Source organism: Photinus pyralis, unplaced genomic scaffold (genome assembly GCF_008802855.1).
Source record: "Photinus pyralis isolate 1611_PpyrPB1 unplaced genomic scaffold, Ppyr1.3 Ppyr1.4_LG9, whole genome shotgun sequence".
NCBI classification, from domain to species: Eukaryota; Metazoa; Arthropoda; class Insecta; order Coleoptera; family Lampyridae; genus Photinus; species Photinus pyralis.
In genome coordinates, this window is record NW_022170878.1 from 5,276,661 (window position 1) to 5,289,739 (window position 13,079).

The 13,079-nt window shown below is 38.0% G+C and overlaps 2 protein-coding genes across 2 annotated transcripts; both read left to right on the forward strand.

Moving 5' to 3' along the window:
• The first annotated feature begins 65 nt into the window (after positions 1–65).
• LOC116180731 lies at positions 66–9,147 on the forward strand. Its single transcript, XM_031500849.1, has 9 exons — positions 66–104; positions 3,229–3,583; positions 3,951–4,081; positions 6,115–6,345; positions 6,396–6,648; positions 6,698–6,916; positions 6,965–7,133; positions 7,251–7,539; positions 7,687–9,147. The coding sequence occupies exons 1-9, from the start codon at positions 66–68 to the stop codon at positions 8,416–8,418; spliced, it is 2,418 nt and encodes an 805-aa protein (XP_031356709.1). The 3' UTR covers positions 8,419–9,147.
• Positions 4,122–6,098, forward strand: LOC116181509 (cilia- and flagella-associated protein 157-like). The gene has a single exon (XM_031501891.1). It carries the CDS (start codon positions 4,278–4,280, stop codon positions 5,997–5,999), a length of 1,722 nt encoding a protein of 573 aa, XP_031357751.1. The 5' UTR covers positions 4,122–4,277; the 3' UTR covers positions 6,000–6,098.
• Positions 9,148–13,079: the final 3,932 nt, after the last annotated feature.

Here is a 13,079-nt window from a genome sequence, read left to right on the forward strand (position 1 = left end):
TGCATTTAGTTCAAAGTGTGACCAATATAATTAAAAGTGCAATTTTTATCTAGAGTGTGTTCCAAATGGCAATAATCACGCTGTACGAGAATAATATTCAATTGGTAAATAATCGAACACGATCATATGATTATTAGATGGATGCAATAGACGCAGAGATAAAAAAACGAGTACATCACCTTTGTAATTGTCGAAACTGCACTCACCATTCGTAACGTAAAAATTACATCTGCCCTCAACAACAGCACAAATACCTCTGCTGCATTCTCTCCCTTTTTAAACAAATCCTAGACGAAAATTGTTAATGTCGATAGGGATCATTAAGTTCCCTCGCATAGCGTTATATTTGACACATTTATTGTAAATTATGGCCCATTTCAATGTAGAGCAGCGAAGAAAAAAAAACACGTGTTCCACGGAAACGAAACAGAGCGCAATCTTGACTTTTTTCGTCGCGCCAGGGTCGGTTTCGGGAATATTTAAATCGAATTTTAGCGGACTAATTCGGTCTTTATGTATGTGTTTTTTATAGTTGCGTGTATTAATGACCTGGTCTTGTATTGCTAACATGAAACCCTCAGTCTACGGGAAGATATCACATTCAGACAACCAAGTGTGCGTTGCTATAGAATCAACACAATCCTGGCTAACCTCTTGTGGAAATCGTCCATGTAAAGGCTTTTGGTTCCATGTCTGTATGTTATTTGTGATGTATGTAAGTTTGGATGTGGGTGGGAGTATATTAGTTTCGTGTAGGTTAAGTGGTGTGTAAGATTTGTCTGCATATGTTACTGTTTTGTGTAAGACTGAAGTATCTGATTTGTTATAAAAGTATTGTCGTAAATTGTGTATTTGTGTTTGGTGCAATAGTTTTATATCTGTAAGTCCTCTACCTCCTTCCGAACGAGGAAGGTAAAGTCGTATAGTAGAGGAGTGAGGGTGATGTATATGGTGTTTTGTTAATAGTGTACGTGTGTTTCTCTGTATTTGTTCTAAATCTGTATTTGTCCAACGTATAATCCCAAAAGAGTATGTAAGTACTGGTGTGGCATAAGTGTTAATAGCTTTGATTGTATTTCTACCGTGTAATTTTGTTTTAAGTATACTGCGTATTCTTTGTAGGTATTGTGTGATAAGTGTTTGTTTTATACTCGTATGTTTAATGTGTGTGTTTTGCTGAAATCCAAGATACTTATAAGTTTCATTCTCGTCCATGGAATTTATTAAATTACCCTGTTCGAGCTCATAATCTAAAAGTTGTCTTTTACCAGCTGTGATGTGTTGTGTTTTACATTTATCGATTCCAAAGTCCATTTGTATGTCACGTGAGAATGTTTCGGTGATGTGCAGAAGGTGATTAAGTTTTATGCTTGTGGAAGAGTATAATTTAAGATCGTCCATGTAAAACAGGTGTGTAATGTTGTGATGTATTTCGTGGTTATGTTTAATATTGTACCCAAAGTTAGTAGTGTTTAACAAATATGAAAGTGGATTAAGAGCAAGACAAAACCAGAGCGGACTTAAAGAATCGCCTTGAAAAATTCCTCTTTTAATTTGTATTGGGTCAGTAATAAGTTTTGTGTCGTTTAGTGTAAGTGTTAACGTAGTGTTCCAACATGACATTATGTAATTGAGGAATTGTGTAATATTGTTGCTGACTTTGTATATTGAGAGTACTTGTTGTAACCAAGAGTGTGGTACTGAATCGAATGCTTTTTTGTAATCAATGTATGCAGTGTGTATGTTTCGTTTGTTATGTCTGGATTGTTCAAGTATTACAGAGTCTATAATGAGTTGCTCTTTACAGCCTCTGGAACACTTGGTACACCCTTTTTGTTCTTCGTATAAAATGTTGTTATCAGTACAGTGTTGGTATATTTTGTTTGTAATGCATGATGTAAGGATTTTGTATATTGTAGGAAGGCATGTAATTGGTCTATATTTAGATGGGTCTTGTGTATTGTTGTCTTTTGGGAGCATGTAAGTGATACCTTGTGTAAAGAATGCAGGAGTGCGATCTGGTGAATTAAGAAGTTCAGTAAATTGTTGTGCAAGGTAAGAGTGAGTGTAGGTAAAATATTTCCACCAAAAGTTGTGAATGTTATCAATGCCTGGACTTTTCCAGTTATGTAAGTGATTAATAGTTTGAATGATGTCTGTTGTAGTGATGTTTGTGTTATTCATAGGGGTAATGTATTCAGTGCGTGTGGTTTCTGTGGTAATCCACGGGGCGTGTGGATTGTGTTTAATGTCTTTGGTCCATAAGTCAGACCAGTATTGCTGGAGTGAGTGTAGAGATGGTGGAATGAGTTTTTCATTAGTGCTGTTTTGTTTAGTGATCTGTAATAGTTATTTACATAATAAGTCATGAAAGTGGTCGTTTACATGACGCGGAGGCTTATTGAAAAGTACGAGGACGCGCAGCGTCCGAGTATCTCTTTAATGCCTCCAAGTCAGGTGGACTCACTTTCATGACGTATTATGTATAAAATTTTACCTGAAACCGCAACATGTAGATAACTTTTCCAAATTAAATTATTCATATGTGTGAAATTTTGATACCTAATCACGCATGCTAAAATCACTTTATTTAATTGTTTCCATAGAGATTTCAAAATAATTAAAACAATCAGTGTCATTTTTAATGCAGTTTGCAGTTTATGCTTTGTACTTTTCAACTATACAGTCTTTATAACTAGGTACAAAAGCAGGTATCAGTGAAGAAGAGTACCTACGCGAGACGTTGTTATAATGTAGCCGAAGCTGCGGCCGCCGTAGTGCAATATTCGCTCCCCACAAAGTCAAGAAAGAGGTACGAAAAGGCGTACAAACCTTTTAATGACTGGCACAAAACTAAAGGAATAATTACTTCCACACATATTCCATTAATTGTTAGTAATTAAAAGACCATTATCCTTTTTGTAATTATATTAATATTTAAAAATATCCACATAGTCTGCATTATAATTATATGAATATAATAATTATTCAATGAACGATCTAATTGTTATTTTGCATGTACTAGGACTGTAATAGCAGCCAGGCAAAAATATTACAGTACTAGTCAGGTAAAGATCACCTTTCTAATGTCAAAATAACCCTGAAATTTAGATTTTCTTGACGGTTTCAGGTAAAAAATATATAATGAGCATACATTTTTGAGTCGTCCAAATCACGAAAATTAAAAGAAATCGATAAACTATGAGATTAACGGTTATAAACTTTTAGGCAGATTGGAGCGAACAATTTGTGTTCAACGTTCACGCTCGTAGCATCTTTCCATGCGAAGTGCACGGTGGAGGCATTACCGTACTATTTCAATATCCATCGTGTATTTTGGCGTCAGGTGATCGAGTTAGACTGTTTGCTAGATTAAGAGCAAACGTGGCATCATTGACTCCACCGACATCCTTAGAATACGTAGCCGAGCAGCGAATCTCAAGAGGACAGCACAGTTTACACTTTGATTGCGATTTGTTTACCGAGAAGTACGTCGAATACTGTTTTGTGTATGTAAGTCAAGCCATCACAGGAGCTGTAGCTGATGTGAGAATGGACTGTGTGCCTACTCTTCCCGTATCAGGTAATAACCGTACACGTTTGTTGCATCTAGTTCCCCCTGAGCAAAGTACGTCAATTCGCGCACTTCTTCAAATTCATTTAAAGTGGGGCCATAATTCTCATAATGACATACACAATAAATGGTAATTAAGTGGTAATGATTTTCCTAAAAGGGTTTTATGACTGTATGTCTACCTTTAAATTTAGGAGGATATCGATTTTTTTACTGCACTCTGTTGTAATTTAATTCTGAGAAACGAAATTTAAATGAAGCACCACAATGGAGTGTACATTTTTACTCACGTAATTAGAGCAAAATGAGAAAACAATTATCAATATTGTACAGTAATATTAACCATTTTACGCAATTTATATATTTATATTTGTAGAGTCGGAAACCGGTGGTTGGGGTCCATGGAGTTCTTGGACACCTTGTTCGAGTACTTGTGCTGGGGGATCAAGAAACCGTTATCGTTTTTGTGATTCGCCGCCACCTCGATATGGGGCCAAGTTTTGTGAGGTAGGGAAATGCATAGAGGTTCATTAGGTTAAAATTTGAAGGTAAACCGGTGTTGATGGATTAATCAATACAGTAACCATAGAAACAACTAAACATATCCGATACCGTAACAAGCGCGTGTTTTTAATGAAATTTCGTAAGTAGAATAATTACAGTGTTGTTATCGCGATTTTGTGGTTTTATCAGTAAATTAACGATGGGAAAGGGTTCGAAGCCTAAGGAAGCAGATCCTTCTGCCGACCACCTGTCAGAAGTTGACAAGACGTTCTACGAATTGACTATAGCCGATTTAAATCGTAAAATTGCAAGACTAAAAACCTTGACCGAGGAACTAGAGGTGAAAAATGTGGAATTACAGAAAAATCTTAAAACACTAGACGAGGATAGAAATGACGTAATTGCATATCTTAAACGCGTAATCCGCGACAAAACGGAAGAGGTGAAGGATTTTCATGAAAGGTTAACCGGAATCGAGGAAGCAAGGGAAGGGGAAAATAAAACGTTTAAAAAAGAAATCGCATCAATGAAGGACGAGTACAAAATTATGCACGAGCAGCTGACATCCGAAATTAAATTATTAAATGGTAAAATGAATTCTTTAGACGAATTTAGAGCACAAAAGGAAGAGTTGATGAAAAAGTTTGAGGCGCAAGAGAAGGAAATACTTGAACAAGAAGTTAGACACAAACGAGAGTTGTACGCCACTGAGAAAAAGTTTGTTGTGGGCAAAGATAACTTAAAAAAAGATATGGAAAAACGGCTTCTACAACTTTCAACCGATTTTCAAAACGTAACTGAAATGCGAATCGCGTCCACTACTCATCGCGTTATAAGGGAAAATATTGCCATAAACAATGAGCTAGATGCGGTGTTTACAACGCAAAAACGTCTGCACAATGACAACAAAGCGCTGATTGAAGAGAATAGGAAACTAAGATTAGATGCGTCCTTGTACAACGACGAAAAAAAGAAAGTTCTTAAAAAAAACTTGACACAAGTAGGCATTATTTCAAAATTGACGGAAAAACGTGACGAAGCTGAGCAAAAACTAGGCATGTACAAGAAAGTAGAGGCAGAATCAGTGTCTCTCAAAAGAGAGTTACTTCAATTAAATAATGAAAAAGAAAAATTGCAGTTCACCATTCGCATTTTAGAACAAAATCTGCACGCTAGTAGATGCGAGAGAAACGGTTTGGCAACCGAATTACGTGTAGCCGAGGATGAACTGAAAAGGCTCTCGGAAATTTTAAAAGAAGCAGTGTATTCAATAAAGGCGGCTTTAATGATAAAACCAGTTAAGGGTAAAATGACAAAGATCCATGATCGCAAACCCTTATTAAGCAATTTATTAAAATTAATGGATAAAGGTCAAGAGAATATACCAAGGAGCCCTTCACTGGAATCGGTGGATTCAACATCGGCAATATATGCCAAGGGTGACCTAGGTTTCGTTCCTAAACCAGTGATCTTACGGTCTAGAGTGCCTACTAGAAGACATCGTGAGGTACAAGTTAGTGCTAGTTTTGAAGATTTTCTTACGAGATATGTTCCGAAAATGGATATTCAAGACACCAAAAAAGTAGACACTGATAATGGCATCGATGAGACTCGCCCTGTCGTTCAATTTTCAATTGAAAGAATCACACCTGATACTACATCTGAACTTAAACAGTCCGAAGAAGAACGCGCTGTTTTTGAAAGTTCTGAATTGGAATCGAGCAGTACTGAATCACACCACGTAGACGATTATGTGCAGTTTACAATCCTACCGGAAGCACTTGATGAACCTGATTTCGCCGAAATCCCTGAACCAGAAGAAATTGATAACGCCCCTGCTCAAGTGGAAAATATTGCCACTACTTCAGATGTAGTATCCGATAAGGAGGGCGGTCTTGCGGAGGCTGATCTAAAGGAATAAGCTTTGTTTCATTTTTATTTGTTAATATCTACCTAATTGTGTTCGTGTAAAAAAAAATTAAATTAATCGCACTGTGGATGGTCATTGGTCAATTGTTTAATTAATTACATTTAAGGGGCCACGAGTTCAAACCGAAAAGTGTGGATTCGACACAGCTAACAGTTGGGAATGTATATACGGATCATCTTTACCAAACGAAATAGTCGCAAACTTACCCGAGGTTCAAGCGGAAATGAGCCCATTCTGCAGATGTGGTTGTGTAGTACATTTGGGGACAACTAAACCTTACAGAATAATCGCGGCATCGTCCCAGAGTTGCCCTGGGCGCACATTTTGGTTGATTGAGGTAAGATAGATATCTATAGGCGTTTAGATTTTAAATGCAGGTTTCTACAGGCAGATGAAGCGCACATGATCCAGTTTCGCGTTGAACAGTTCCGACTACCGTGCACATCTCAGTGGTTAAAGATACGGGATGGAAGCTCTCTTTCCGCCATTTTGCTGGCAGATATCTCTGGAGGATCTGACATAGATACGCCAATAATTAATTCCTCCGGTTCCAATCTACTTTTGGAGTTCTATTCAAACGAGGACGAATCTTCGAGTCACTTATGTAATGGGGCATTTGTAGTTAAAGCCATGCAATTGGGTACGAAGTAAGATAGAGTGATCTTTTAAGCTACTAATCTATCATTTAGGACCCATTAGAAATAATGCGAGTGGTATAGCAAATGCGCAAGGTATTGGAATCTTACCTTCCGTCGCGTTAAAGCTTACAGCGGTACATATAGCGGCAATTTTTTTTCTAAGTGGCCTTTCAGTAGCAACAGCTTTATTAGGAGCTCAATATCTGTGCCGATACAGAAAATATCACATAGCCCATGCTGATGACCAAGATTCGTTAGCGGACCCCACAGGTGAGATTAAGGTAATCGTTCTCACCGCTCTCACCCTTACAGTTTCAGTGTCATGTGTAAGTTTACCCGTTAGAACGCGGGCGTCATCCAGCACTACTTTGTTATCAGAAGTAATATCTCTAACCAGGTTGAAGCCATTGAAATCTCGCAATAAACACAACCTCCTTAGAGAATCCATGGATTGCGAACAAAGCGAAGAATTACAAGTAACACTGGCGTAAGCAATTGATATGTAACATAACAAACAAAACAATTTATACAGTCATCTTACATTAAATATCTACTTATTCTATGCAATTGTTTTCGCATATTTAATAATTTTACTCTTTATTAGAAAAGCGGAAGACACATTCAGTGTTAGTAGCACCGTTACCATGACACAACAAGACACTAGTACAACTGGAGTGATGCAAGCGAGTGAAACGGAAGATTTAAGTACGTGTAGTTTACCCAATTCGCCTCAATGTCATCAAGAATACATGCGGCGATCTTCAGTACAGTCAGATAAAGACGTATCTGCAGAGAAAGAAGACAAAAAATCTTTAGCTCCCAGAAGATTCAGTAACGGCAGCACGGCTACCCTAACAAATGTGAGAACCGACACAAATTCCAAAAGCGATCTGGTGGGACATTTTTACATTCTAAAAATATGCACGTACTCACTATCGCACGAACAAGGTTTTTTATTTGCACCAGCGTTTGTTCACCTGAGCACTTTTGGAACGCACTGACTTCCTAACACGTTTGTAAAATCCATTTAATAATTCCAGGGAAACTACTCTCCAGCTTTAAGCATGGTTAGTAAGGCGACAATACGTCCAACAACTGAGAAGGAGAGCAAGGACAAAAGAAACAGGGAGAAACTGTTGGCAGGACCACTAGGTTCCGAGTTTTCTATAGCGGCGCCTGACATCGATTTAGAAATGGATTACTATGACTACAATGTGATAAATGCGGGAGCGGCACCTGGTTCCTACCTAGGTATGGATCCAGCCTTTTTAGTATGGATTCCTCCTCTCGATGAAGATGGGGAGATTTTGCAAGATATAGATGATATGGTAACACCGTATGCGGATGTAAAGCCAGACGAATATATCGAAGCCGGCAGCAACAAGGAGTGCGCCGAAGAGGAATGTTTGTTACCTAAGCGTAAGAGATCACTAAGCGATAGTGGCACTAAACCTCATTCACTTATCAGTAAAGATAAGAAAGTTCACCCAGCTTTGGACTGTAATAAAGCAGATGAGTTTGATACAAAAAAATTTTTGATAGTGAAGGGTGATCAGGATACCACGTTTGATATATCAAAACGTAAATTGGTTAAGAGTCTACCAGAGGTGGGTGATAACACGGAGAAAGAGACCAAAGTAGAGAAATCACCAATAGATAATGATAGCTTAGATGAAATTAAGTTTGCTGACGACGAAGACGATGAAATGACTGAACACGAGTGCAATATTCAAAAATCATATCAAGACTCAAATGTTTTATCTTCCAGTTAAAGTATATTTATCACTTTTTTTAAACAGCTTGTATAGTTGTTATGTAATATCAATGATCTATGACTTTGTTATGGTACAATTTAGCAATCAAATATCAAACAAATGAGACTGTTTAAGAGGCATTACTACCTACTAGTTAAAAGCAGATCAAAATAGCTCAGGATGAGCAGTTTTAGGAGATTAATAGATTAGATTTATTTTTGCAAACGATGTTAAAACCGTGGTAATCAATCTATTTGTTGATTTTAATAACACGCGATTTCCTACATGGTATTTTATTGGATTCGTTACCTTAACTAATTTAGATAAGGCTTGATCTTAAAGTTATCAATTATTGAATGTACAGTACATGCTTATCTTTGTTAAAGTAGAGGAAAAGTGACGAATGTCGGGATTATAGGCCCTTAAGATACAAGAAGAAATGCGTTTTTGATGGAACCAGCGTCTTTTAAATTTTGTAATATAGGCAACTGGCAGTGAACAATTTGTTTTATGTTCTGTTTGTGATAGCACACATCCGTCAAACAATTTTCTTGGGGATAAGATGCTACAAACAAAGGTTACGCACCTTCTAAGTATAATCAAAAGCACTTTTGTACAAAGGATTTTTAATTCACAGATTTTTTACAAAAAAAATTAAATGATATGTATCTATGGCCATATTTATGTTATCATTTGGAAGATGTAAATTGTAAAAAAAATGTGTAAAGGTAATAAAAGCATAGGAGCTGATGCAAAGTATAGTTTGATTTCATGTCGTAGATTTATCGTTACCTTTAAAAAAAATGTACCTACGTGGACTGTTAGCATAGCAGTGCCTGATTATTGCAAAAAATGACAAAAAGTGAAAGAATAGAAGCTTATGTTGGATTGTGGGCCTCATTCTTTCATCACTGGGAAATGAGTGCATTTTGAATGCTACGAACGGCCTCGATGCATTAGATTATGACTCTAAACATTGACAACAGGATGAAACTTAATGGATCTAGGGTACAATAATGAAATTCTTTGAAATGCTATTGATAGGGCGCTGAAAATTACCGCTCAGGTATGTTTGGAAGAAAATTCTACTTTGCAATAGTTGGTAAAGGAAGCAACCTGGTTTAAACTTCTAGGCAAAAATCGAGATAGGTATCTAAAAAAACAACAAAAGCATCAGAAGGTTTGACCTGAGATAAGGATCGAGCTAAACCTCCCTTGTCGTTACATTACTACTGAAAAATCACGACAACTATACGGTCATTGATGTGCCGGAATACCTAACCGCCAATGTACTTGATAGGAGATGAACATTTTTGAAAAGTATTTACATCCCTTCTAACTTACCCATTACACGCTACAACGATGTAGTTGCTGACGGTGAAAAAGCAAAGATAATCCATATGTGTCTAGATGGTCTGGTCATGCTTGCTAATGAGTTGAACGAAGCATACCGTCTAAGTTTTTTAAAGTAAATCGTCTTTCTCTCTGTGGCTACTCACTCACCATCCATCATAAGTCTTTTTCTTTTAACTTGGACCTTGTACAACTCCGATTTATTAACAAGCTTTGGGTGGGCAGAGCTGGCTAACGCAAGTGAAGATCTTATGACAATTTGAGGAAGCCGACTGGGACTTGTTCCGATGCCATCTGGTTGAAGCACCGCTTTAGAGTTGATATCCTTGATGACAACAGGAAGCCTCGGGCAAACTTAAACAAAGTAAACGGCAACTGCAGGAAGTCTACAGAGCAAGATGCGGCCAATTTTACTAAGCAGGAATGAAAGCAACAAAACACAAATTAGCGGCACCTACGGGCAAGCAAATGTAGGAAAGCGAAACAGTGTTCTTCCCTTACAAATAATGGAACAGAAAGTAACAAAAAGCTTATTTCGTAATTAAATCGGTTAAAGCAAAAGGGCAAGTAAAAAAACAAAGCACAAAATGCAAAAACAGAAGGGGAGATGGATTTTACCTGCTGGACGGTGTGGACTTGCGATCACGCTCGAAAATAAAAACTTCTTTATCTCCGCGCTCTACCGAAAATCAGAGTTTGCACTCTTATTTGCGGGAGCAAAGTGTGAGTTTACTTTTTGCGGGAGGTAAAGTAATCAAAAATTCCCTACGGGAGGTAAAATAATTTCCATGGAAACGTAAATGTGTTGGTATGTAACCTACACTCTGGCGTTTCAGAATGTATAGTTAATTTTGGGTATTTGATGTCCATATTTTTCTTCACGGCCCAGGGGGCTTTTAACATCGAATACTTAGACCAAAACGAAGATAACTAGATACCTACCTAAATATATTGACCGAAATTTCATTCGTCTTCCTCGCAGTTTTCTTTGTGGACCATTGATTGTGCACCGAATAATCTTGTAAGCACTTTTGTTGCGATTTCTGGGGCAACCTTACGGCATTGGCTCCTTATTTCACATAGGGAAGATTTCAAATCTAAATCGCTTTTTGTCGCTATTAAAAGTATTCCAAACTACTCAGGATACTATTTAAATGCACATTTTAAAACTTGGAAATTACTTGTCAATTGTTATCTAGTATTGACAGCCGGTTGCTAGATGACAATGGGCGATCGCGTATAAATATTGATGTCCTTTAACGAAGTACCTCCGTACCTCCTAGCGGTGCGTCGTTAAGGTAGCTACTCTGTTTTTTTTAACGAAAACAAATTGATGAACGCGAAAATAAAACCAGCGTCGCAAACTTGACCGCGGGAGGAAATTATATATTTTGTTTGCGCTCTTGATATATAAATAACTAATAATTAAGTATAACTCTCGCCAGGAAAGATTGCCGGTCACAGCACACCTTGTGTCGATTTACAATCTATGATTTTCTTAAGATGCGAGCGACTTCCGGAATAGGATTGTGCCAATGTTGAACGAAAAGTTTTTTTGTTCATCATTGCCACGATATTATCCCGGAAGTCGCTCACATCTTGAGAAAAACATAGATTGTAGACCGGGATCAAGTGTTCTGTGACCGGCAATCTTTCCTGGCGAGAGGTTTACGTCCTTCCCAGATGTCAAAAATACGGAACCGTTGTCAACATTCAATTTTTTTGACGGACTAACTGATGTAGTCTATACTTAATCGCATCCTGTTACTGTAACCCATTCAACTAATTACAGTTAATTGTACTTATCCCAATAGTCGGAATGAAATCTAAAAATTGAGCCGTCCAGCAATACCCCTTTGGTACTTGGAATGTGAGGTCAAGAGGGAAAATCTGTTAGCGCGTGATATTTTCTTTAAACTGCCCGACTTTCTCGGTTTAATGTTGTTTTTCGTATACCATTAGAAATTAAAATCGAATCTTATTTTCCTCTACAAATTAAGCTACTAATATTTCCAACTCCTAAACAAATATGTTCGGAGCGAAAATCTTCGTAACGAAGCGCCGAACTTAAAACGCTTCTAGATACCGGGTGTTCTTCTACAGAGTGACAACTAAAACTAGTGGAAAAATGGGTGCTTCGTTACACACCCCCCTTTCTTCGGAAATAAAAGAGTGCAACGGAGTTCATCCGGTTGATTTTTGGACAGGGGAATTCATAGCCATCATAAAATCGGGTAGGAACTTATCCCAACTGCGATGGTTATCTTCATAAAATTGAGTAATCATGGTTGGAACGTTCTACAGGATTGGTGCGGGGTATAGGGCGGTGTGAAACGGTGGATAATTCCAGGAAGATTAGTGGATTGTCACGCAACCCAATTTTATTAATAGTACGAAGTTACTTCTATCCCTACAGCGAAGGGTTAATTTACTACTTCGGAGGCGCGATTTTTCAGTCTAATTTTTCCCACAAATCGTAACAAATCGTACTCAATGTTGTAATTTTGCTCGCGATAGTGACTTACTAACTGCGCTAACGGTTCAATGGGAAAATGTACACCCTGCGAGAGTTTTGCTCAGAGGCACCTTTAGTCAGTGGAAGAGAAGACAGATTGTCTCTCGCCTTGGTTGAGGATTTTATGAAGCACGTGTATCTGTGCTCATTCACATCTTCCTTCTTTGGTGCGACTTGAGACGTTAGCAGGAACAAATAAGCTTCACCTTTCAACACTATCAGGGTTGATGATGTGTTGTACAACAAACTAGCAATAGCTGGAGTTTCGTTGAGCTTTTTCTCGAAGCACTTGAGGATCGCTTTACTTTTTCCATATATGGCGCTGGGTGTATCGCACCCTAAAAAGGCGTGTATGAAGAGAATGGATGTGCTGCAGGGGAGTTTCATCGTAATCGGCCCATTCGTTTTCGAGATATCGTGGTAACGGACAGACGGACAGACACCGCACAATTATGAAGTCGGTAGGAGCTCTTTAATAATCAGCTGTTTTTTATTAGCGAATTTTTGGAAATTTATTTGTAAAAAAGTAGCTTTTAATCTCACTTTGACCGATCGGCTAGCTGGCAGCAAGTTCGGGCCTGTAAGAGAACGCTTGTACAAAGACGAGGATTGTACATGTACCTATCTCTCGAAACGCGGTCTTTCTTTCGCCTGCCGTCAATAGAAGCTCAAACTATGAGAACTGTCCCAAAAATGGAGTACTATTTTGTGGATGGTTTATACGTTTATAGCGAAATCCACCAAAATGCAAATTGCGGGTGACCGGAACGTCGGAAGTGGGTACCGGAAAAAGGGAATATGATAGCCCCCG

Coding starts and splice junctions, on each gene's coding strand:
- LOC116181509 (XM_031501891.1), top strand. CDS start 4,278: ATGGGAAAGGGTTCGAAGCCTAAGGAAGCAGATCCTTCTGCCGACCAC.
- LOC116180731 (XM_031500849.1), top strand. CDS start 66: ATGGCAATAATCACGCTGTACGAGAATAATATTCAATTG. Junction 105..3,228: donor ACGAGAATAATATTCAATTG/GTAAATAATCGA, acceptor ATAAACTTTTAG/GCAGATTGGAGCGAACAATT. Junction 3,584..3,950: donor GCCTACTCTTCCCGTATCAG/GTAATAACCGTA, acceptor TTATATTTGTAG/AGTCGGAAACCGGTGGTTGG.